Source organism: Chenopodium quinoa, unplaced genomic scaffold (genome assembly GCF_001683475.1).
Source record: "Chenopodium quinoa cultivar QQ74 unplaced genomic scaffold, ASM168347v1, whole genome shotgun sequence".
Classification (NCBI taxonomy): domain Eukaryota; kingdom Viridiplantae; phylum Streptophyta; class Magnoliopsida; order Caryophyllales; family Amaranthaceae; genus Chenopodium; species Chenopodium quinoa.
Genome location: NW_018744702.1, coordinates 1,808,941 through 1,831,516, shown reverse-complemented (window position 1 = coordinate 1,831,516; position 22,576 = coordinate 1,808,941). Strand labels below are relative to the sequence as shown.

General features: G+C 31.9%; 2 protein-coding genes across 2 annotated transcripts; one reads left to right on the top strand and one right to left on the bottom strand.

Annotated features, from left to right (window-relative positions):
- The first annotated feature begins 304 nt into the window (after nt 1-304).
- On the top strand, nt 305-3,702 carry LOC110702785 (protein trichome birefringence-like 38). The gene is made up of 5 exons (XM_021880532.1): nt 305-677; nt 986-1,157; nt 1,759-1,937; nt 2,833-2,991; nt 3,164-3,702. The coding sequence occupies exons 1-5, from the start codon at nt 397-399 to the stop codon at nt 3,480-3,482; spliced, it is 1,110 nt and encodes a 369-aa protein (XP_021736224.1). The 5' UTR covers nt 305-396; the 3' UTR covers nt 3,483-3,702.
- A 5,696-nt stretch (nt 3,703-9,398) lies between these two features.
- LOC110702784 (alpha-galactosidase-like) lies at nt 9,399-13,051 on the bottom strand. Its single transcript, XM_021880530.1, is given in 16 exon segments — nt 9,399-9,742; nt 9,862-10,002; nt 10,095-10,144; nt 10,227-10,317; nt 10,400-10,482; nt 10,573-10,637; nt 10,798-10,852; nt 10,855-10,880; nt 11,003-11,068; nt 11,213-11,271; nt 11,396-11,471; nt 11,605-11,708; nt 11,938-11,972; nt 12,099-12,155; nt 12,249-12,307; nt 12,630-13,051. Coding segments are annotated over 16 exon segments (1,266 nt in total). The 5' UTR covers nt 12,839-13,051; the 3' UTR covers nt 9,399-9,652.
- Nucleotides 13,052-22,576: the final 9,525 nt, after the last annotated feature.

The following is a 22,576-nucleotide window of genomic DNA, read 5'->3' as shown; positions in this document are numbered from 1 at the left end:
TTATTGTACCAAACACCCCCTTAGTGTTGCAAAACATAGCCTAAATTATTCATCCAAGATTTTGACAAAAGATAATAAGGTACAGAATTGACGGACATGTTTTTGCATTGCTTACTTTGTAACCTTCACTTATTTTAAAAGTGTCTTATGGTTCAAGAACAAGCTAGCTATACATAACAATAATCTATAATATGTAACATTGAATAAATTAATCAAAAAGCTTAGTATATCTATATATCATTATCAATCATAGAGCCCACAGTTAATCATGAAAATACAAATAGTGAACGAAAATCTAAGCTAACTAACCATATCATATTATAAAAGCTCACATTTTTTTCTTTCTAGCTCTTACTCACCTAAACACATTCTCTCTTTTCCTCATACTTTGATGCAATGGAGTGCAAATTTGCTTTAGCCATATTTGTTTTACTTTTGCATCAATGTATAGCTAATGTTGAGGATTATTCAACAACAATAGAGGTTTCGAAATCGAATAAATCTTCTGGTTGTAATCTTTTCCAAGGTAGTTGGGTGTATGACGATGCTTATACTCCATATTATGACTCCTCTACTTGTTCATCTATCATCAAAGAGTTTGATTGCTTAAGCAATGGGCGCCCGGATCAACTCTACCTCAAATATAGGTGGAAGCCTAGTGATTGCGATTTACCAAGGTAACTCCTTAACCACGTCGTTTACTGTATAATGAGCCACTCGGGTATATGATGAATATTAGAGGACCAACTCACCAAAAGTTTAAGTTGATGGTTGAGCTCTATAATTATGTTTTATATTCTATCAATGAGATCACCTTAAGTGGCATATTTACGTCCATCTAAAGCAGTGATACTTGCCTATTTGGCTTTATGTAAGAAATTGTGTAAGAATTTTTGTGCATATACATTTCCAATGGAAGAATTTGCATGCATGTTTTGTTAATTTTTATATTTTCTTAATATATTATATACTATTTATCATATAGATTCGATGGTCAAGATTTTGTGACAAGGTTCACGGGAAAGAAGATAATGTTCGTGGGAGATTCCTTAAGTCTTGATCAATGGCAATCATTTACATGCATGTTGCAAGCTTCCCTGCCTCATTGTAATCACAAGCTTACAGTAAAAGGCGCCCTCTCTACACATACCATAATTGTACATGCTTATTATTACTTATTATCCCATTATATTATACTACGTATAAATGCTTGATTTATACGGAATAATATGTTATCATGTACGTTTTATGTCCCTCTGATTTTTAAATGTGTTTCGATAACCGTTTAAATCCATTCTTTAGATTAGGTTTCTGTATTCTACTAGTGTGTTTTTCTTTTAATCTTTTCGACCACGCCATATAAGTTTACTTTATTTATTAAATAATGCTCAAATCTATTAAAAAAAAAAAAAAACTTTTCTTCTATCTATCCAAAAATAAAGGGAAAAAATCTTGAAGGGCGCACATTTTTTTGTTTAGTTACAATAAATTTATGGAACAAAGTATATATGCTTTAAAAGTAAGTAATTAACTAATTATAAATTATGATATTGTCCTAACCTATCACGTTTTTTTGAAAAATTATAACAAAAATGTTTGTTGCCCATCACATCTAAAGTTGCTTTTACTACTTGTATAAGAAAATATGTGACATGTTTTGATTGGAATGTCCTTAAATTGTCGATTTATGGTATTATTATTTTGAGGAAGAAAGTATAAAAATGATGATTATATGTCTTTTGTGTCTAACATATATAGGAGTACAACATTTCGGTGATGTTATATCGAACTCCATATTTGGTTGATATTGTAAGTGAAAAGATTGGGAAGGTGCTAAAGCTTGATTCTATAAACAATGGCAATGCTTGGAAAGGGATGGATGTTCTCATCTTCAACAGTTGGCATTGGTGGGTCCATAAAGGAAGCAAAAGTCAAGGGTAACATACAATACATCTCTTTGACACTACTCCCTTTATAGTTTTGAATTAATAATTACACTTTACTTTTCATCTAAAGCATACAAATGATTGAAAAATTATACTCCCTTTATTTTAAACTAAATATCCTAATTTGATTATCACATATATCCTAATAATATTTCTAATTACTGGTATGTAGAAATGATAAATAGTTGATAGATATTATACATTAACTCTGTTTAAAGATCAACTCAACCAAAAGTTTAAGTTGATGGTTGAAGCTTAGGAATTATGTTTTATACTCTATCAAACTCAATTGAGAGTATGATTTTAACATGTACCTAGATACATCAATATATTTAGCATTACCGTTTAACTATTAAGTTTATATCAACATTGGTCAACATAGTGTATATGAATAGTTTTTCTAATAAAAATTTAAAATGAAACATTTATTTTGAAATAGATGGAGTAAGTAAAAGAGAGAAAATAGAAGGTGAAATCATGGTGGAAACTTTTTGCATAATCATCAATCAATCAATCAATAACTATATACTAAAAGTTTCATCAGTAATGACACATGTCAATTTCTAGTGTGTCCTTAGTATATTATTATTTTTTAATAATTAATTACTATATTTATTTAAGGAAGTTATTTTTTGTAAAAAAAAATAAATAAATAAAAAATCAACTATATAAATGAGCAATTATATTTATCATTCTTATGTTATACGCAATTGATTACTCGGTATGAAATAGTAAGAAAATATATATCGCTTTAATCCTTTTAAACACCTATGTTTCTATTTAAAAGGATTAAAATTTATAGATATAAACACTAACTAGATTATGATTAATGTTAAATTAACTCTTATCAGCCATTATCTGATTCTTAATTTCAACATAAAATCAGATGGGATTACATCCAAAAGGGCAAAAAGATTTACAAGGACATGGACCGTTTGACTGCTTATAAATATGGATTGACAACTTGGTCTAAGTGGGTTGACAAATATGCTAACAACAACAACATTCAAGTTTTCTTCCAAGGCATCTCCCCCACTCACTACAGGTTAGTATCACATGCTCATTTACGTCTAATACAATCTCTGTTTCTGTTTCATAATATCTGACCCTTTTTTTTTTAACAAATTTGATTTAATAATTTGCTAATACACAATTTTAACCCTCAGAATTGTTAATAACACTCTTAGTTGATTCTTTTCAAATATATGTTGTACTAGGTCTCAAGAGTGGAACGCGAGTACCGGAGATTGTAAAGGAGAAACAAAACCGATACCAGGATCAACATATCCAGCAGGCTTACCACCAGCCGACGGAGTAGTAAAGCAAATATTGAGTAACATGTCAACAAAGGTTACGTTACTAGACGTAACAACAATGTCACAACTAAGAAAAGATGGACATCCTTCAATATATGGTTTGGATGGCAATGATTGTTCTCATTGGTGTCTTCCTGGTGTCCCTGATACTTGGAATGAACTCTTGTCAGCTCTTCTTGTTTCTCAAGCTAAGAAAACCCTACAATTCAACCAACTTTGATTGCTAGATTCAAATTTATTGTGATGGACACATTATTATTTGGATCTTGTATTATTTATTATATCCAGGTATGCGGAATTTAAATTTAATTTAATTTAACTCCTACTTTCTATATGAAATTAATTAATATAAACTTGTGGATCATAGTGATTTTCATCATTGATCCATATTTATAGAATTATAGGGTTACATGCTATGTATGCAGAATTTAAATTTTATTTAATATGTTAATGTATAAATTTCCAAATTGTGATTTCTACATTCACTTTTACGGTAAGTCACTTATTTTCAATTCAATTTGTAATGACAATTCATTTATTAATACAAACATTTACAAGTTATAACTTATAATTTTGTTTATTTTTTCTTTTTTAAGGCAAAGGCAGTTTTATTAAAAAAAATAATAATAATAATTCTTTTATCATAGGGGTTTTTTTTGTAAAAATTAGAAGAAGGAAGAAATAATTATCCCTCCGTGTTTTAATAAGTGTTATAGTTTGACTTTTTCACTATTCACATAATGGTTTTGACTTGCTTAATTTAGCGGTATATATAAAAAAACAAATGTTATTGCATAATACATTGACTGATTTGATACAATGTATACTTTCATATTATAAAATGTCATAGGATTTTACTAACATATAAGTAGATAAATTAATGGTCATGTCTTGTCAAGCGTGTTTGTTCAAACTGTAACACTTATTAATACACGTACGGAGGGAGTATCATTAGTAAACAATCATACGACATCTATAATTTCATTGAATATGTAATAGAGTAATTCCAGCCAAATCGTGTGAAACGTCCGCTTTTATTGTTTTGGCTATATACTAGTGAAGATTGAGTATTGAGTTGATTCTAATTATTGTTTTGATCCAATAATCTTCACTGTTTACACTCATTGAAGTTTCAGCTAAGATGGAATTATCTTCACTCTTTACACTCATTGAAGTTTCAGATTTTAATAGTACAAAATCTATATCTAGTTAAGATGGTAATAGGTATGGTTTTTATTTACGCGGTTTGGTGTTCAAACTTGTTTGTATACACATTTTTATTTAATAATGACATGGAATTAAAATTGATTGGTGAATGGTTGTGTGGCATGATTCTAGTGTAAAAAACGATTACATGTGGCACATAAACATATTTAGAAGCACTTTTTAATGTATAGTTTAGATAATGTAACACGTTTATATTTAAAACCATTGATGGCTTGTGGCCAGACTTTTGTTTATTGGGTTGGGTCCAAATTTTGGTATGTAGTAGACAAGCACATTGTTTTTGTTTCAAGATAAGTCTACTTGATTGTTATTTGTCTAAAATTATTAATACAATGTAACAATTTGATTTAGAAGGCTTCTAAATTTATGACCAACTAGTTTTGGCCTCGTGCAACACAGATTTATATAGTACGATTTATTATTAATAATAATAGTCAATTGAAATAGAGTTAATTGAAATTAAATGACTTATTTAACATTTTTTTTTTAAAATTTAAATTTATTAATGTCTATCCTTTAAATTCCTATGCTTTACAAATATATATATATATATATATATATATATATATATATATATATATATATATATATATATATATATATATATATACGGGGAGGTTCCGCTAAAAACAGAGCTTATGGAAAAAACTAAAAACAAGCAATCTTAGCCATTCATTAGTAGCACAAAAGATCAGACAATTCTAAAGTCCTAAGATCATTCCAACCTTACATATAATCAATTCAACCGTTTTAAAGGGTTTTTTTTTTTTTTTTTTTTTTTTTTTTTACAAAGGCAACATTTTAAAAGTCACTACATGCTAAAATAAGGTAACTTTATCTAAATTGACGATGTTTACATAGAGTCACTATATATAAAAATAACGTAACTATATACAAAAATAGGGTAGCTATATCAATTTTTACAATATTTACATTAAGGTCACTATATACAAAAATAGGGTAACTATTTCAATTTTGACCAAACTTACATAGAGGTCACTATATACAAAAATAGGGTAACTATAACAATTTTTACAACATTTACATTAAGGTCACTATATACAAAAATAAAGTAACTATATCGACTGAGTTTTTGACACCATTTACATAAAGGTCACTATATACAAAAATAAAGGTCACTATATATAAAAATAAGGTGACTGAAACAAAATTTACAACATTTCCATAATTCTAAGGTCATTATATCGAAAATAGGTAACTATATATTAACTTCGGATAATTATATCAATTTGACACCATTTACCCAGAGGTCAATAAATATAAAAATAAGTATTAAAAAAGTCTATGTAGGATTCGAACCTACATCCCGTGATTACACGGTGCTCGACCAATTGAGCTAATAGGTTTTCAACATGCCAAAACAGCCAATAAAAGCATACCAACATCACAGACCAACATCATACAGACTGAAGCAAAACAAGCTTGATAAGATCAACGTTTCAAGAACAGAAGTAGAGGCAAATAAAAGCATACCAGGATATCATGATACGAGCAAGCCACCTGTATATGATATTGAACAGGCAGGCACCAAAAATCATACAATCAGAGATAAATCTTCACAAAGGCTGAAGAAGGTTACTACACTAACTCCAGCTGACAAGGTAAGATCAGGCATGATAGAGCTCGCAATAACACAAACTAGCATACTCGAATTCTAGAAATAAATTTCTAAAGACACGCTTCTACCATTTAACAGATATAAGCCTATGAGGCTATGATTCCCAAAACAATACATGTCTAGCTCCGTATCAGAGTGCACTTAGATTCTGGTACCATTACCTCAAAAGAAAGTCTATAGTAGGATAACAATACATTTGACCACTTGGTACTAACATTTAACTCTCTGACTCTTTAAGTGGAATAATAAAATCTTAAATGAAAATGTACAAATCTACTGCAGAATTAAACAAAATATCGTTCACAATCACAATCACAATCACAATCACAATCACAATCACAATCACAATCACAATCACAAGCAGAACTTAACCAATCACATTCTTTCTTATACAAAACATATAACAACCCATAAATAGGCAAAATCACATATCTACACATCACAACACACAGGAGTGAAATCAACATGCTCACAATCACAAGCAGAACTTTCACCCAATCACACACCTATACACAAACGAGCAGCTTACAGTCCATTCACAAACGAGCAGCTTACTGTTCAATTATAGGTTGTATATATAAACAATTTCTACGGCAATACAAAAGCAAGGAAATCACATTTATGACAATCAGACTAAATACATCAATAAAATGCAGCAACATTAGAAAAATATCATCAAAATAATCAAATAAAACACAAAGTTCAGAAAATTTGATGATGAAATTGAAAATCGAACACAAAGTGATAAACTAAGCCGAAAAAATCGAGTGCCTATGATGAATAAAAACAAAACCAATCAAAGAGTGGGAAAAGACAACAACTTGAAAATTTCTACTAGGTATTTCATCCAACAGGTGGTGTGAACTATCAAAATTTTGAATGAGCAGAGCACAAAACCTCCATTGAAACTCAAATATCCAAAAAAAAATGTGAAAAATAACTCAAATCTATCATCAAACTCAATAAATTTAGGAAGAGGGAACAATTTCGATCAGATTAAGATATTCAGGTCGTCGCATGCACAAATACACATTATTAACACATCGTAAATCGGACAATCAAGTTAAAGAAATAAACAGTAATACAGATTAAATATTTCTACTGGGCATTTCGTCGAACAGGTTGTGGACACTATAAAAAAATAATGCATGAACACTAAACTTCCATTGAAGCTCAATCTGCAACAAGATAACAACTCAAACCAAAAAATGTACAAAATCGATTTCATACCATCATAGTGTTACAGAAAGATAACAACATAACAACAAAGTAAACAATTTGTATGGTTAATCAACAATCATAAGCTTACCACCACTCATTTTCTTCGTTCTTCTCTATCTCTTCCTTTACAATCACATGCATCTACTCTTACATCTTTCGCAACCTATAATATACAAGCACAAAATCAAATCAGTACAAAAAAAATAAATCAATTCACACGCTCAAAGTTGTAGAATCGGATGGGAAAAATTGAGATTTTGAGAGATGTTGAGTAATTACATAAAAGCCTAATCTACTAAATCAAGAAAAATTACACAAAATGCAGCTCAAAACTAATCCTATGAAGCTAAATTTGAAATCGAAAGTCAAAAAATTGAAATCGAAAAATCATTTTGATTTTCTGAAGGAAAAGTACAAAACACAAAATTAAACATAAATTAAAAACGTAGAAATAACATCATAGCTCACATAATAGATTGTTGATTGAGAAATTGAACAAAATCAAACAGGAAATCGCAAAATCAAACAAAATCGAACAAAATTTATATTCTAGTCAAGAATAGAATTGAAACAGCGAATTTTGATTTTAAAATTAATAGAGTAAGAAGATGAAGATGAAGATGATATCAAACCAGCGGAAGATCGGAGATTTCTGGATTCGGAGAGTTCAAGATCTTCAGGAAATTGGGGGAAAAAATGTCGAGAAATTAGGAGAGAGGAGAGAGAAGGAGGAGAGATAAATCTGACGGCTTATAACGCGAGTTTCATCTAATCCATCCGATACAAATCTGACGGTCCTAATCATCCGTTTTCAGTTTTCACACTAAGATTTGTTTTCACATAATCCACACTCTATATATATATATATATATATATATATATATATATATAAAATAAAAAAAAATAAAAAATTAAAAAAAATATTATTAAAAGAATATTTTTTTTTTAAAAAAAATAACATTTTGGAGGGAAATTTTTTTCACAAAATTATGCCAAGTGTCTCCTCCGGTGATTAGTTTAGTATATAGTATAGATTATAGTAGCTACTGCAATACAGATGCTTGAATCCATGATTAAATCTCTGTGCTGAAGCACTTATGTTGCTAATGCCGTCCTTAATGGAATTGACTGTGTTATGCTTAATGGTGAGAGTGCAGCTGGGGCTTACCCTGAGCTTGCTGTCAAGATCATGGCCTGTATATGTATCGAGGCAGAATCTTCCCTTGATTATGCAGCTATTTTCAAAGCGATGATTAGGGCTACACCTTTACCAATGAGCCCCTTGGAGAGTTTTGCATCTTCAGCTATCCGAACTGCTATTAAAGCCCAGGCCAAGCTCATTGTTGTGATGACATGTGGTGTTACAGCGGCCAAATTGGTTGCCAAGTATACAGAGGTTTAATTTCTCTATTAGCTGAAGGGTCTGCCAAGGCTACTGATTCAGAATCTACTGAGGTGATTCTGGAGGCTGCTTAGCAACGGAAAGGGGCCTGTGTCTTCCCGGTGATTCTATTGTAGCACTTCATCATATTGGGGCTGCTTCTGTTATCAATGATTTGCATTGTCAAGGGATTGGCCGATTGGGTAAGACATTAGTCTCTGATTCTCGTCTATTGGAAGAAATGGGAGAAATAAACCAAGGACAGATATTTCAGGCAAACTGTGTTTTGTTCTCGGATTTCTTCCTGCAGACCTCCTGCTATAATGTTTTCTTCGATGTGTTTCATTATTTACTTGAGCATTATTTCGTGTTGTACATTTTTAGAGTTGTCCCATCTAGAACGTTGCAATGAGGTATTCTATTGTGGTGGTGCCTTAGATGATTATTTTTTAAGTTTGAACACAACAAAGAGGATGTTATTATGACTCTCAACATTTGGAATATGCTTTCTTTATGCAGAATGCCAACAGTTCTGAATATGTAAGAGTGTGTGATTTTTATTCATGTTCCCTTATATTATACATCATATTCTTTTTCTCTTTGCTAAGAAAATGTACATTATAATTATATTTACGTGACATAGAATGAGTTTAATTGCACAGCACAGGTAGTAACAAATATAATTCTTGATTTTCAAGAATTAGCAGTACTTGATTTGAATCTCACTTTTGTTATTGGAAAATACTGCCCATAAACATAACATGTATATATTGGGTAGTACTGTAGTATACAATATGAAAAACTGTCTTAAGTGTTTTGCATAGGTCTGTTTTCCTAGTTATTGAATCATCTTTTCCTCTCCCTGCTGATCATACAAGAAGATTTGCTTTTACGCGATCTATTTGGCTTTGGCTTGGAAATCTCACATATGGGGTGTTAAGATGTACATCTTAACTGCATGCGAATCAACTTGAGCAGAAAGCTGAGCTTTGACACCACGCTGAGTTGAATGCTGCTTTTTCAAGGGTATTGAATGAAGACGGATCATGGAGTTAGATTGAACATCAAGTAAAACAAGTAAATTGTCCTGTTCAACGATTTATAAGAAACAAAAGGCAACAACGAACTCACCCTCCATAAGTCCCGAGCATCCACTATAGTTGTTGGCTTAAGACCTATATCGGACCAATATGCAGTTATATTTGATGATGAAGATCCTCTATTCCATAGAATAACAGCCATCCTCCTCTGAGTCAATGGGCCAGCCCATACCTAAACATTTCATAAGATATTAGTCTGAGACATGCATGCCAAAAATGATCATTTGGACTCCGAAAAAGTAGTGTATACAAAGTATATATTACCTCAAGATCACCATTTTTCTTAACCTTTCTCCCTTGAACGCCTAGCTTATCTGGTTATAAAACTTAAACTTGTCGATCAGTAAGTTCACTGGGTATATATGAAGTAATTGACAACCTCCTCCAGTCCTTTACCTTGATTGACAGCAATGACCTCCTTGTTGCTTAGCAGTTCAAGAGTTGCCTGATCCATTGATCGCACATCACATCCAACCAACAAAGGAGCCTGCAGAAACCCAAGGTTTTAATTACAGGCCAATCATCTTGATCGAGTTGCATAATAAAAAGTCGGAAAATTAGAATGGTACCTTTACTAATGCCCATATGCTGAAGTGAGAACGATACTCCTCTTTAGTCATCCCTCCGTTACCAACTTCAAGCATGTCCGGATCTGCAGACAATGTTAAACCCCTTTTATCTGTCATATCGAAAACAGCTCTGAAACTCAAAAAAAAAAAGAGAATATGTTTCTTATTGTTACCATTCCATCCTCCAGGACGAGCATATGATGCCCATTTGTCATTTTTGTCTGCTATATCTGTCATACTGAAGCACAACAAGAGTTTCCAGATTTAATAGCCCAATAAAGCATTAGAAAAAATAAACTTTTGTTCTATTCTTGAACTAGTACAGTCCCTCATTTTAACTGCTAAAAATAGATGTTCAGATCAAATATTAGAATGTGTATTGAACTTTACTCTTTTACCTTTTCCATGTATCTTGAATGTCACCCGTCGTTCTCCAACTATTTCCAATACTCGGGCCCAAGTTGCAGGATCTTCTTGTCCCCTGCTCATCACCAAGTTTTATTGTGAGAGAATCATGCTATTGTTCTGTCGAATATCCTCATATTAAACTAAATTTGAAATTACAACTCCTTCGAGTTGAACTTGCATTGATGAATTACTTACCATTCACATAGGGAGAAAAATATATGTCTTCCACTTTCTAGTAAGGCCTTACTCATCTTAGGGTACCTATTCACAATTGATAGTGTTAGTGATAGAAAGGTGTAATGTTCAACCTGAAACCTTGGGGCTGCTAATGTAGCAGATTAATTTCAGATTGTTGATAAAACATCAGTGAACAATTACATCAATATTATGTAAGTAGTTACAAACCTTTCCTTTGGGTCAATCCCGTTGTTCTCACAGTTGTCATATTTCAAGTAATCAACACCCTATTTCAGACATTTTTTTGGGGAGAAAAAAAGTCAAAAATACAGCTGATGAGTGATGAGCAATCTGTATTTTACCATTCCATGTTGAGTGACCTTGTATCATATCAAGATATCAATTACTCACCCAGGAGGCAAAGGTTTTCGCATCCTGCGTTTCATGGCCAAGCGAGCCTGGCATGGTCTTGCTACAAGTCTGAATTCTGAACCAGCAATCTTGGTATCAGATTTAAGCTGCTTTAACATGCATAGAATTGTAACATGATTGACTTCATAACATTACTATTTTTTTTTTTTTCTGAGATGACCCATAAAATTTTGAGATAGAGTGAATACCCTGCATCTGAGTAAATTCCAAGCTTCAGCCCTTTGCTATGAACATAATTTGCTAGTGCTTTAATTCCTGATGGAAAGTAAGAAGCTTTGGGAACCAAGTGTCCCTAGAATATTTGAACGGAGTAAGATTAGTGGGAGAAATCATAAATGTGAAGAATACAGTTTTTTTTTTTTTTTTTTTTTTTTCCTTTGGTGTTTAGAGGGCCACAAGGATAAGGGTGAGAAACGATCCCATGATTTCCTGGAACCGGGAGGAAAGCTCTAACCACTTGAGCTATCCCTCACTCTCGAAGATACAGTAAGATAATCAGAAATTCAAGGGTGAGAATGCACCTGAGAATCTCTGTTGAGTTCTGCCCAGCAATCATCTGTTATGTTACAGTTGATGACTTAGTAAGAACCTTTTTTTTAAGGGCTAAAATGTTTTAGAATTTCGGTACTTAAAAGAACAGTAAGCCAAGCCAAACATTATCTCAAAAAGTTTGTAGATTTACCAATGTTTATGTATTTATACCCAAGATCTGCTAGGCCACTCGACACCATAGCATCAGCTGCAGGAATGATTTACAAAGATGTCCATCATATATTCATATCATGGAACATATGGAGAATCTCCAAATATTACTGATTAGAAAAGCAGTTACCTGTTTCTCTTATCAAATGCTCGTCAATCTTACATCTAAAATGGTTCCAGCTGTTCCACCTACTCAGACGAAGAAATACATGACAGATTCAACTATAAAGAAAAATATGACAGAATTGGTTTTCACTTTTCACAAAGATTTGGTTTTTCAGATTGAGTTTCTTCTTTTTTTTTGACACCACATTCGTGTTTATTAAAAGGAGAGTTAAACTAGGAAACTTGCATGAACACAAAGAGGGGAAAGTTAAATAACCTTAAAACAATATCATGCTGACCTTTGTTTTTAGATTAAATATTTATGAACTATAAGCAATTGAATATTTATTTGTCCTTGACTGAATTTCAAGTTTAAAGGATGACAAGAAAGAAGTAGTACACGTACCCCATTTGTGGAGTAAGACCAAGGCCATTATTTAGGAGACTACGGCGCCTGCCACCCGCCGACGTATTTGGCACTGATCTGTTATCAGGAAGATGCATAAGAGTTGCATGTGCAGCTCCTGCAACCAATATGATCCATACCAGTATCCTACCAATGTCATGACCAATACGCGATGTCATAATTGTTGCTCGCATGTTTAGTTGTAACATTTCTCCGAAAGCTGCAAGCAGCAAGCTAGTAATGAATGGATGGAAATAAAGGATATGATTAGGTGAGAATTAATGAGGTGGGCTTATGAAGATGTTTTCAAAAAAGGGTAAAGACTAAAGAATTAGGTGTAACTGTAAGGCCAGTTAACTAGTAGCATAATTCAGTGGCATTTGAAGTATGCATTTTCAGTAGCATATATGCTGAGATGAGGTACTTTATTCTACCTAGCTAGCTAGCACTAGCAGTAACTAATTATCCTACTTGCTTAGAAGTCACGTTGTACCATAACACACGGGTAGAAAATACTTGAAAAGGAATCAAACTGGGACCAGAACAATCTATAAAGCTATACCTTTACCTAATTAAAAATAAAAAAAGTAATAATAATTTTTGGCAGGGCTGGTGCCACCCAGGCCATTTAATAAGTCCGTCCCTGCTCACAATAACCTTAATGTTCTCACAATAACTTTTTGATGTCTCACAAATTTATTTTTTTGAAAATTTTGCTATTTACGTATCAATGTCATTTTGAAAATTAATACCGCGAATTGATTTTGAAAATTGTTTTTACTACCCGACTTCATTTTAAATAATTTATGACATCATCTTTACGTATCAACTAGGGATGGCAATATTAAGTGACTTTAAATAAATAGATAAAACCCCGAATTAAATGGATGAGAAGCGGGTGATGGATCGCATCAGATATGGATGTTACTTTTTTCACCCGCTAACCATCAACCCACCCTTTGAACATATATTAAATTTTTAATCTAAGAATTTTAATAATAAAATATGAAATGTGCAAGAAAGTTACTTGTTTTTTTGTAGCAATTTAATTTTTCAAACAATATGTTGTTATTGTTTCCTTTTTAAAATATGTTGTTATTGTTTCCTTTTTATTAATAAAATAAAAAAAAATTATATAAATAACCAAAATAATTAGTTAATATTCATCCATTAGTCATCCGCTCCACCTGTTTCATCCGCGGATGATGGACACACAGCTATAAATGATGGGTGAAGCGGATGACGGATGGATGTGGATGGAGCTATTAGAAAAATGGATGGATGCGGGTGAAGCTCCACCCAATCCGAATCCGATCCACTATTATCTCTACCTGGAACAATTGGAGGATTAATGGAAAGAATTAGGGTATATTCTGATTGACTGAATTGAGTTGAACTGAACTGAACTTATTAGAGCTGAACTGAATATTTTATGAGAGAAGGAATTGAAATTAAGATAAGAACTGAACTGAACTTATTGAAGCTGAAGTAAACTGAACTGAACTTAATTGAAAATAAGCTGAAGAGAACGCACCCTTAGTGTGAATTTGGAGCAAGAATCTAGAAGGGTATTAGCAATGGTGAAGGAGAAAGATTAGTTAGATAGGGTAACCATGGTTTAGGAGGGATTTTATTATTCCTTTATTTTTTGGGTGGTTAATGGTTAACCAAAGGTTAAATATGGGTTAAGAAAAAAAAGATGATGTCATAAATGGTCTAAAGAGAAATCTGGAAGTAAAATCAAAATTTTTAAATTTTTATGGTAGTAATTCACAAGATTGTTAATTTGTAGTAGTAATTTTGAGTGCAAATAGGAATTTCTAGGGTGTTACAAAGTGGTATATGGGAGCTTTGGTTGAGATTTTATTACCACTAAAGCAAAAAAATGTATTTTAAAGTGTTTTGTTTTAAAACTTGGCCAGGCCAAGTGCTTATTTAATTAAACGGTGTTAAACTAATTTGTTTTGAATTTTATTTTTGTTTTTATTTTAGGAATGACCAAATTTTTTTTATGAAGAAAATCCGATTTTTTTTTTAAGGATGTCCGAATTTTTTTTTAAGAAAGCCGAAAATTTTTCGGTCTTTTTCAATGCTTATTTTTGTATTTCTTTTTTTAAAAAAAAAAAAAGAGTCAAAAATATTTTTAGTTTGTTCATGTTGCAGGAAAGCAAGGATTGAGGTAAGAAATATGTGTTAAAAGCTTTTGTAAGCATGTTGGTGAGCTTGGGTAGGAGAAGAAAATGGCATATAGGCTAGAATTTAATTTCTTTCCTATGTGCATATATATTTTTTTAAGAGGTGTTCAAGAATGTTGTATGACTAAATATTTATTGATGACAACATGTAATATGTGATTCATTATATGTGAGCTATCAAGATTGTTTGATTGAACATCGAACTTAATTTTCTGCAAGAACTGTATTATATGGTTATGGGAAGGGTTTGCTATTGGTAGTTAATCTCGTTTTCTTGTAGGATCCCTAAACCTATACCCTATGAGTTTCTATGATGAGAATTTTGAGGAATGTTAAGGATTTCGAGAGTTCAATTGCTTATGTTAGGATGGTTCGCTTCAATGGTCTTATTTGAGATGTATTTTCGAAGAAATTTTGGATGCACATCATCACATGAATGTGAGTATTGTTTTTGGGATAATTTGTTGTCTAGATATTAAAAATGAGTAATTTGAGTTTTGTACACTTGTGTATGGAGACACCAAGTTATAAGGATAAAGAGATTGATTTTAATGCATATGGTTAAGGAGTTTAAGGATGAAATCGTTTGGGATATTATCTATTCTGAGGAATATGTTTTGTCTTTGAGTATGAGTTTGAATTGGAATCGAAATTGAACAAGAGCCCAAGAGAGGTGAGCAAAGGAATTGATTAGAGATGAGTAATGATGAAAGTTATTATATGAGTTGAGGGATACTCAATGCGGATCAATTGAAGTTTGACATTTTAAGCTTAGTGACTTATCATTTCTTATGATTAAAGTTATTTAATTTGGGATGGAGAATTGAGCATATATATTTTAATATATGGTTGGAGTTTTGAGAAGTTATGATCTTGTTGAAATATTGAGGACTCTTGTTATGTTGGATCTTAAAAACATTGACACATGTTCAACCTTGAGAATATTGACATATGTTATTTAGGAGTTATGAGTATTTATTCTTTCACTTGGGATATGAGGATAATTATTTTACTTCAAGAAGTCATTTTGGGTAGCAATACTATCATTTTGGAGAACAATCTTGAATTTATTCACCTAATCTTTTAGAGTTGTTCAACAACCTTATGATTTCTATTGTTTTCCAAGTGTTACTCATTTCTTTCTTCCCTTTGTGAGTAGCAGTTAATGGGGATATTTTTTTATTTTTTATTTTTGATTGTTTGTTTAAGTATATGAATTTTGGTTGTTTATCAATCAAGATTTTATATATTCGAATTATTGGGAATGAGGACATAAAAAAAAAAAAAAAATTTACCTCAAACCTTAATTCAAATTAAATGATAATTGTTTCTTGATTGAGTTTAATTTAGTGGTTGGTGTTAGTTGATTAGAATAAGAGGAAGCTAAGTGTTTCAACCCAACCTATATAGCAACCAGTTTTATCATCAAGAAAGTATGGTAACAAGAAGCAATTTTAGTAATGGAATTATTTGAACAAGGTAGTAAGGCAAGCTTGACAGATTGCCAAGGAGGCAAGGATGATATAACCACCAACAATCCCATAGTGGGAAAAGGGTGAAACAAGATGGTGTTAAGAAGTGAAAACTATATATATATATACCAAAGGGAGATCAATTCCTGAAGTTTTGACGGTTGAGTTAAAGAGTTATACAAGTTGTTTAAAAACAATTTGTGTCTTGAGAATTTGAGAGTGAATAAAAGTTTGTATGGTAAGTATTGGAGAGAGTTGATTTTTACCATGTTAGTGGGAACGAACAAGTTATGAATACATCCGATCTTATTTGGAGATGTTTGAGATAACAAACCCGAAATAAGTTTTACCAGTTTTTCGTGCAGATAGAAAGAAAAGATAGTGAGGTTTAATTAAGTGGAAATGAAAAGATTATTGGTTTCGAGAAGTACTCCAAGTTGTTAAGATCTCTCAGTATTCAAGAAAATGATATTGCTTTAAACTTAAGGGAATGAGTTGAAGGATGGCGAACTATGAGTTTAAGGGTGGTTTTCAAGACATAAAGTCTTTGGGATTTTGATTGAATTGAATTATAAATAATCAATTCATATATTAGCTAAAAGAAAGGTAAGATCAAAAATAAAGATAAGGATTCAAATCAAGAAAGAAGGTAGGCGAAAGTTCAACAAAATGGCTAAAGAGCTTTAAAGGAATATTTTGGAAATGATAAAAATTTTGAAAGCGACTTGAGTAACTCTTGAAACTTAAGAAAATTTGAATTATGAAGACGCTGTATACTTGAAAGTGTCGAGAATATTGAACTATGGATGTAAAAATGTCATAAAGGAGGAAGAGTTTATGACAAGATTTATGAATTTGATTGAGACGTGTTGAAATAACTTGAGTAAGGATTGTATATGAGGTGATTGAAGTTGAGATTATTTAGGGGTCACGAGATTTATTCAAGGGACGCTAGAAGAAAGATTATGGATTTAATTGGAGGAAACATGTAAGCATGGGATATATAAGCAAGGATATAAAGGTTAAGTGAAGTTGGAGGTATTATATGGACATATTTGCGTGTGGAGAAAGGGTTAATGTTGCATTGCTTAAAGGGGGTTGAAAGATACTATTGAAGTCATTGAAAGAAGGTTACATCACCCTGGAGAGTGCATGTAATTGTTAAAGAAAGGGATGGAAGTGTTTGTAAAGTGCCTATGAGGGATTGGTCAATGTGACAAAGAAGTATAATTATCCTTTGCTTTAAAGCGACGACTTGTTTGATCAAATGAAAGGAGCAAATACAATTTTGAGATTAGACTTGAGGATAGAACTACTAAGTAAAAATATTTGAAAGAGGATATTTAGAATTTGGCGCTTATGACAAGGTTTGGACGATTCGAGTTTTCATTTTTGCCTTTTGGGATATTGAATCACCTATAATTTCCATGGACTTATGGAATTCAATATTTTCATTGAAGGTATTTCGGTGAACTCTAAGAATGGGAAGGAAAGGACGGAGTGAACATCTGTAATAAAACGTGTTGATGCTTAGAGAGAAGCAACTTCACGCAAGTTTTTCCCGAGTGTGAGTTGTGATTGAGAAATGACCATTTTGGGAAACCTTGCGATAAGAGGAAAAGTTGATGTAACAGGGATAGAAGCGGTGAATTATGGACTCCGTGATAAAACAATTGTAGTTGAGGTTTAAGTTGGACAACGATGTGGAAGATTTTGATAGATTCGAAAGGATTATTAACAAGTGAATGCCCTGGCGAAGAATAATTGGAAGTTCATGGAAAGTAAAAAGTGTGAAATAACTTGGTAATGTTTATTTGTGAATGAATTTTAAAGTTTGATATATACTCTCACACATAAGGATTTAAATATGTAACAAGAAATTATTGGAGTTGATAAAGGACCGTGGAAGAGACATTCAATGTCATTGAAAGGGAAGCAATGTATTGGGCAAATACGTTGCTAATAATGTTAAAGTTAAGGGGGAATAAGGAAATTAATCTCCTCGAAAGTGTTGGAAAAGGAAAGTTAAAAAAATGTTGGGGTAACTACAGCATGAGACCAACAATATTCGAGGAAATGAAGAAAAAAAAATCAAGTAGAGAGTGTGAAGTTGATCGAATTTGTAAGAGGGTATGTCATTTTAATATTCATGGAGATAAAAGCTTGAGTATACTTTGTAAGAGTAAGAAGTTTAAAGGAAATATAACGAAAGGAAAGTGAAATACAACCAGGAAAGGACAAGCTGCAAAAATGATTTGGTAAAGGTGTACTGAGGGTTTAGAGTGATTAATTTATTCGGATTGTGGTGGATAGATTGTCTAAGTCCGCAATGTTTAAAACCCGATGAAGGAGACTTCGAAGATGGAGCAACTTGCGAAATCTTACATCAAATTCGTTGTGAGATTACATGAAGTTCCTGAAAATATCATGTCAGATAAAAATTCCTAGTTTCTTTCAAAATCCTAGAAGGAGGTATACAGGAGAACTTTGGTAATACATTGGAGACGATTACAACCTCCACCCATTGGTATAATAGCGAAATAATATTTGACAGGGGAATTTATGCAGAAAACAAGCGTATTCAATTTCAGAAAAGGATGTAACAAAGTCACCATACAAGCCAGCATTGGTATGGCAACATTTTGAGGTTGGAATAAAAGAACCATGAAAGTTCACTATGTTGGGGAACATTAGTGTCCGAAGCAAGAAAAGTATACATGAATGGATTTGATCTGAGTAGTGCAAGTTAAACAACGGACAAGGCACAAGTGTTATTGAAAGTGTAACCCATAAGACAAAAGATGAATTTTGGTAAGAAAGAAAATTTGAGCCAAAGTATATAGAAATATATATGAATTTGCATAGAATTGGTAAAGTGGCAAATAACTTGGCATATTATCGGACCTTGGTAAAGTATAAGACAATTTTCATAAGTTATTGTGAAAGAACATTAACTAAAGGTATGAGTTGCAAAGAGATCTATTGAGTTCAGCCAATTTGATCATGAAAAGGCTAGACAAATCAAAGTTTCGAATATCAAAGTGCTTCATACTTTTACTAGAGGATGGGTGAAAGATAGTATAGATGGAAATTGATTACTTTTGGTATAATGAGTAAGGAATTAATAAGAATTTTGGTTCGCAACAAAGAGTGCATACAGAGAATTGTTATGACCTTATCAAGGATGGAATGAGAAAAGATCAACATGATTCTAAAGTTGAGTTAAGTGGAGTTACGGGGGCGTAACTCGTTTTACTTAAGGGGGGTAGAGTACGATAGAATTACGCGCTTTTTCCTTAATTTTGGCATTTTAAAGTGCTTTTTCGTCAGTTTTACACTGATTTAGTTGATAAGTTTGATTATTTTACACACTAAGATGTGTAAGTTTATTACCAAAGTTGATTCTTACACTAATGCTAGTGTGAGTTTGTTAGATAGTCTAATAGTTTACACATTATTTTGTGTAAGTTTGTTAGTAAAGTTGTTATCTTACACATTATTTTGTGTAAGTGGGTCAGCAAGTTGGTTACTTTACATACTAGTTTGTGTGTGAATGAATAGATGAGGTAGAAAGGAAGTATCACAAAAGTACAACAACTAAAAGTATTAAGAAAAGTTTTTGAGATTTTAAGTATTTATTTGCCTTTAAACGAGTTTTTAAAGTTTTCGTACCTAAGTTTCGAGGACGAAACTTCTTTTACGGGGGGTAGAATGTAATACCCCGTATTTTTATGTATTTTTATAAAGTATTTAAGTATTAATAAAATGTATTGTCAAGGGCTTAATTAAATATTTTAAAGGGTTAAAGCATTTTAAATATAAAGTTTTATAAAAGTAAAATAAGTTTTGGGCCAAACGTTTATTAATTATTGGGCAATGTAAATTATTCCTACATACTCTTATTGGAATAACCCATTCCAAAACCTATAACTTAAGCCCTATCTCATAACTCAAGCCCACATTTTTATAAGCCCTTATTTAACCCTACACTCTCTACTCTATAAATACCCCATGAATCCCCAAAAATTTCCCACACAAAAAAGGTTAGTCTTATTTTCTCTCTCCTTTGTTTTATTAATTTGTGTAATTATAATTATTGATTTATGGGTTTTGATTTTATTGTTTGAAATTAATTTAATTAGTATCAAATTGTATTTTGATGATTAAACTTTATAATTTTCAGATTTTGTAAATTTTATAACCTAGGGTTTTTAATTATTGAAAATCATGATTTTAGGGTTTTAATGAATAATTGATTTAGGGCTTTTATAGTAATGATGTTTTGAAATTTTGGTGATTATAACTACTTATTAGTTTAACTTAATTCCAGATTATTTTGAACACGTAAATTCATGTTTTAATTATTAGATTTCCGTTCGTTAATATTAATCCCGTTTTAATCCCGATCAGGTTCGGAACTCCTCCGATTTAGATAAAAAAAGTAGTGTTTTTCGTGTGGAAACAACGTTTTAAGATTAATGGTGTTGGTGATTAACCATAACTTAATCCCGTTTTAACTTAATGTTTTTCGTGTGGAAACAACGTTTTAAGAACATACTCTCGTGGCCAAATTCAGCCTCTAAATATGATTTTCGGGCATTTTTTTATTTTTAACGAAGTTTTTTTTTTATGCTTTGAATTTTATCCTTGAGTTTAAAAGGGGTAAGAGACAATTTAATGTTTCTATGGATAATTTAAGTATAAAGAAGTATTTTGATGAAGTTTTAAAGGGTTTTTTATTAGTTTAAAATGTTGAAATTTTATTTAAAGTAGTATAATTGTGATTTTTAATAAAAGGGTGTGATTATCCATTAAAAAGGAGTTTAATTAGGGGTTTTTAAATAAGTTTCAGATTATTTTAAGTATTCTAAAGTAAATTTAAGTTGCTGGAAATTTTGAATACAAGGAGAATTAATATAGTATTATTGTCCCTTTATGTAGGAGACTTAATTCGGGAATTGTTGTAGTGTAATCGGCTACTTTAAGGGCTCATTTGAGGTACGTTCGCGTACTTAGCATATTTTGATGATGTAGAATCATGCTAGGATTGATTTCAATCAATTACAAGTAGTATCATGCTAAGGTTTATGTATGGAATTGTGAATTAATGGTGTTGGTGATTGAATTGTGAAGCACGAATTATTTGTGATGGTTTATGGATTGGAAAATTATATTTTGGGCATGTCGTGTTTGAACCACACTTTTATTTATGGCATGTTAGAATTCATGATTAATTAAACTACATGTTTAATTATGTTAGGAATATTGAAAAGGAATTTTATTATGGTTCAAATAATTTTTATTGATGCTTTAAGCATGAGGAAGGAGCTATATAAGTGTCTATGTACACGAGGAATAAATTGTATGTTGGTGCCTTTGTGCACTTAAGGTGTTTTTAACACCGAGGGATATGATTTTTGGCGCTTTATGCGTTTAAGGTGTCTTTGACACTGAGGTAGAATTTAAAAGAGGTTCGACATTATATTAAATAATATGTGGTCACTAATTATTCAAGAATTAAATTGGTATGTTTGGTTGATTGAATAATTATTGTTGATTGATTTATTATTCTTTGAGAGTCATCACCAAGTCCAATAACATGTAAATAACGTAAAGTGAAAGAGATTACGCACCAAAAGTCTTGGAACGTATATACCTTGAGTATGAACAATGGGGGGAGTTATGGGGTTTTATATTTAATTTAACCATAACTTCTAATGGAGTACAGGACGTTGTACATTCCTTTTTATTTATTATTATGCGCAGGAATTCCGCCACCTTTGAGTGGTTTTGTCGCTAGCACGATTAGCTCCCGTGTCAGTTAACCTCAATTTATTTGGGGGAGGGATAGTTGGAAACCCGTTCGATGCGTAATCAACGCTAAATAAATTATTTAGTGTCTAGTTAAAGAATCTTGTTGAATGTGGTGTGTGCTTGTTCACAGGTGCATTGAGGTAAGGGTGTGTTGGTAGCTGAAAGCATGTTAGTGTATTTATTTACGCTTATGTACTCAGCTTTGCTGATTGTGTGTGTTTGTGTGTTTTGGCCTTGTCTTTACTTTGGCCCTACGACGACCCATTTTCTAATGGCGAGTAGTGGGGACAAATAGAGAGGAGGTTTTCAGGTGATGAAGCATATTCATGATGGACATGAGTGAAAGAGCGAATCATGCTTAGTTTCCATAGGAATATGATGTGATTTATTGCTTTATTGATTATATTATTATTATACTTGTGAGACTAACGCAAAGGTTTTCACGTTTCATTTGGTTTTGTTAAGG

Bases quoted from the DNA above. Each gene is read 5' to 3' on its own strand.
- LOC110702785 (XM_021880532.1), top strand. From the start codon at position 397: ATGGAGTGCAAATTTGCTTTAGCCATATTTGTTTTACTTTTGCATCAA. The intron at 678-985 runs GTAACTCCTTAA...TTTATCATATAG, and splicing joins AGTGATTGCGATTTACCAAG to ATTCGATGGTCAAGATTTTG. The intron at 1,938-2,832 runs GTAACATACAAT...ACATAAAATCAG, and splicing joins AAAGGAAGCAAAAGTCAAGG to ATGGGATTACATCCAAAAGG.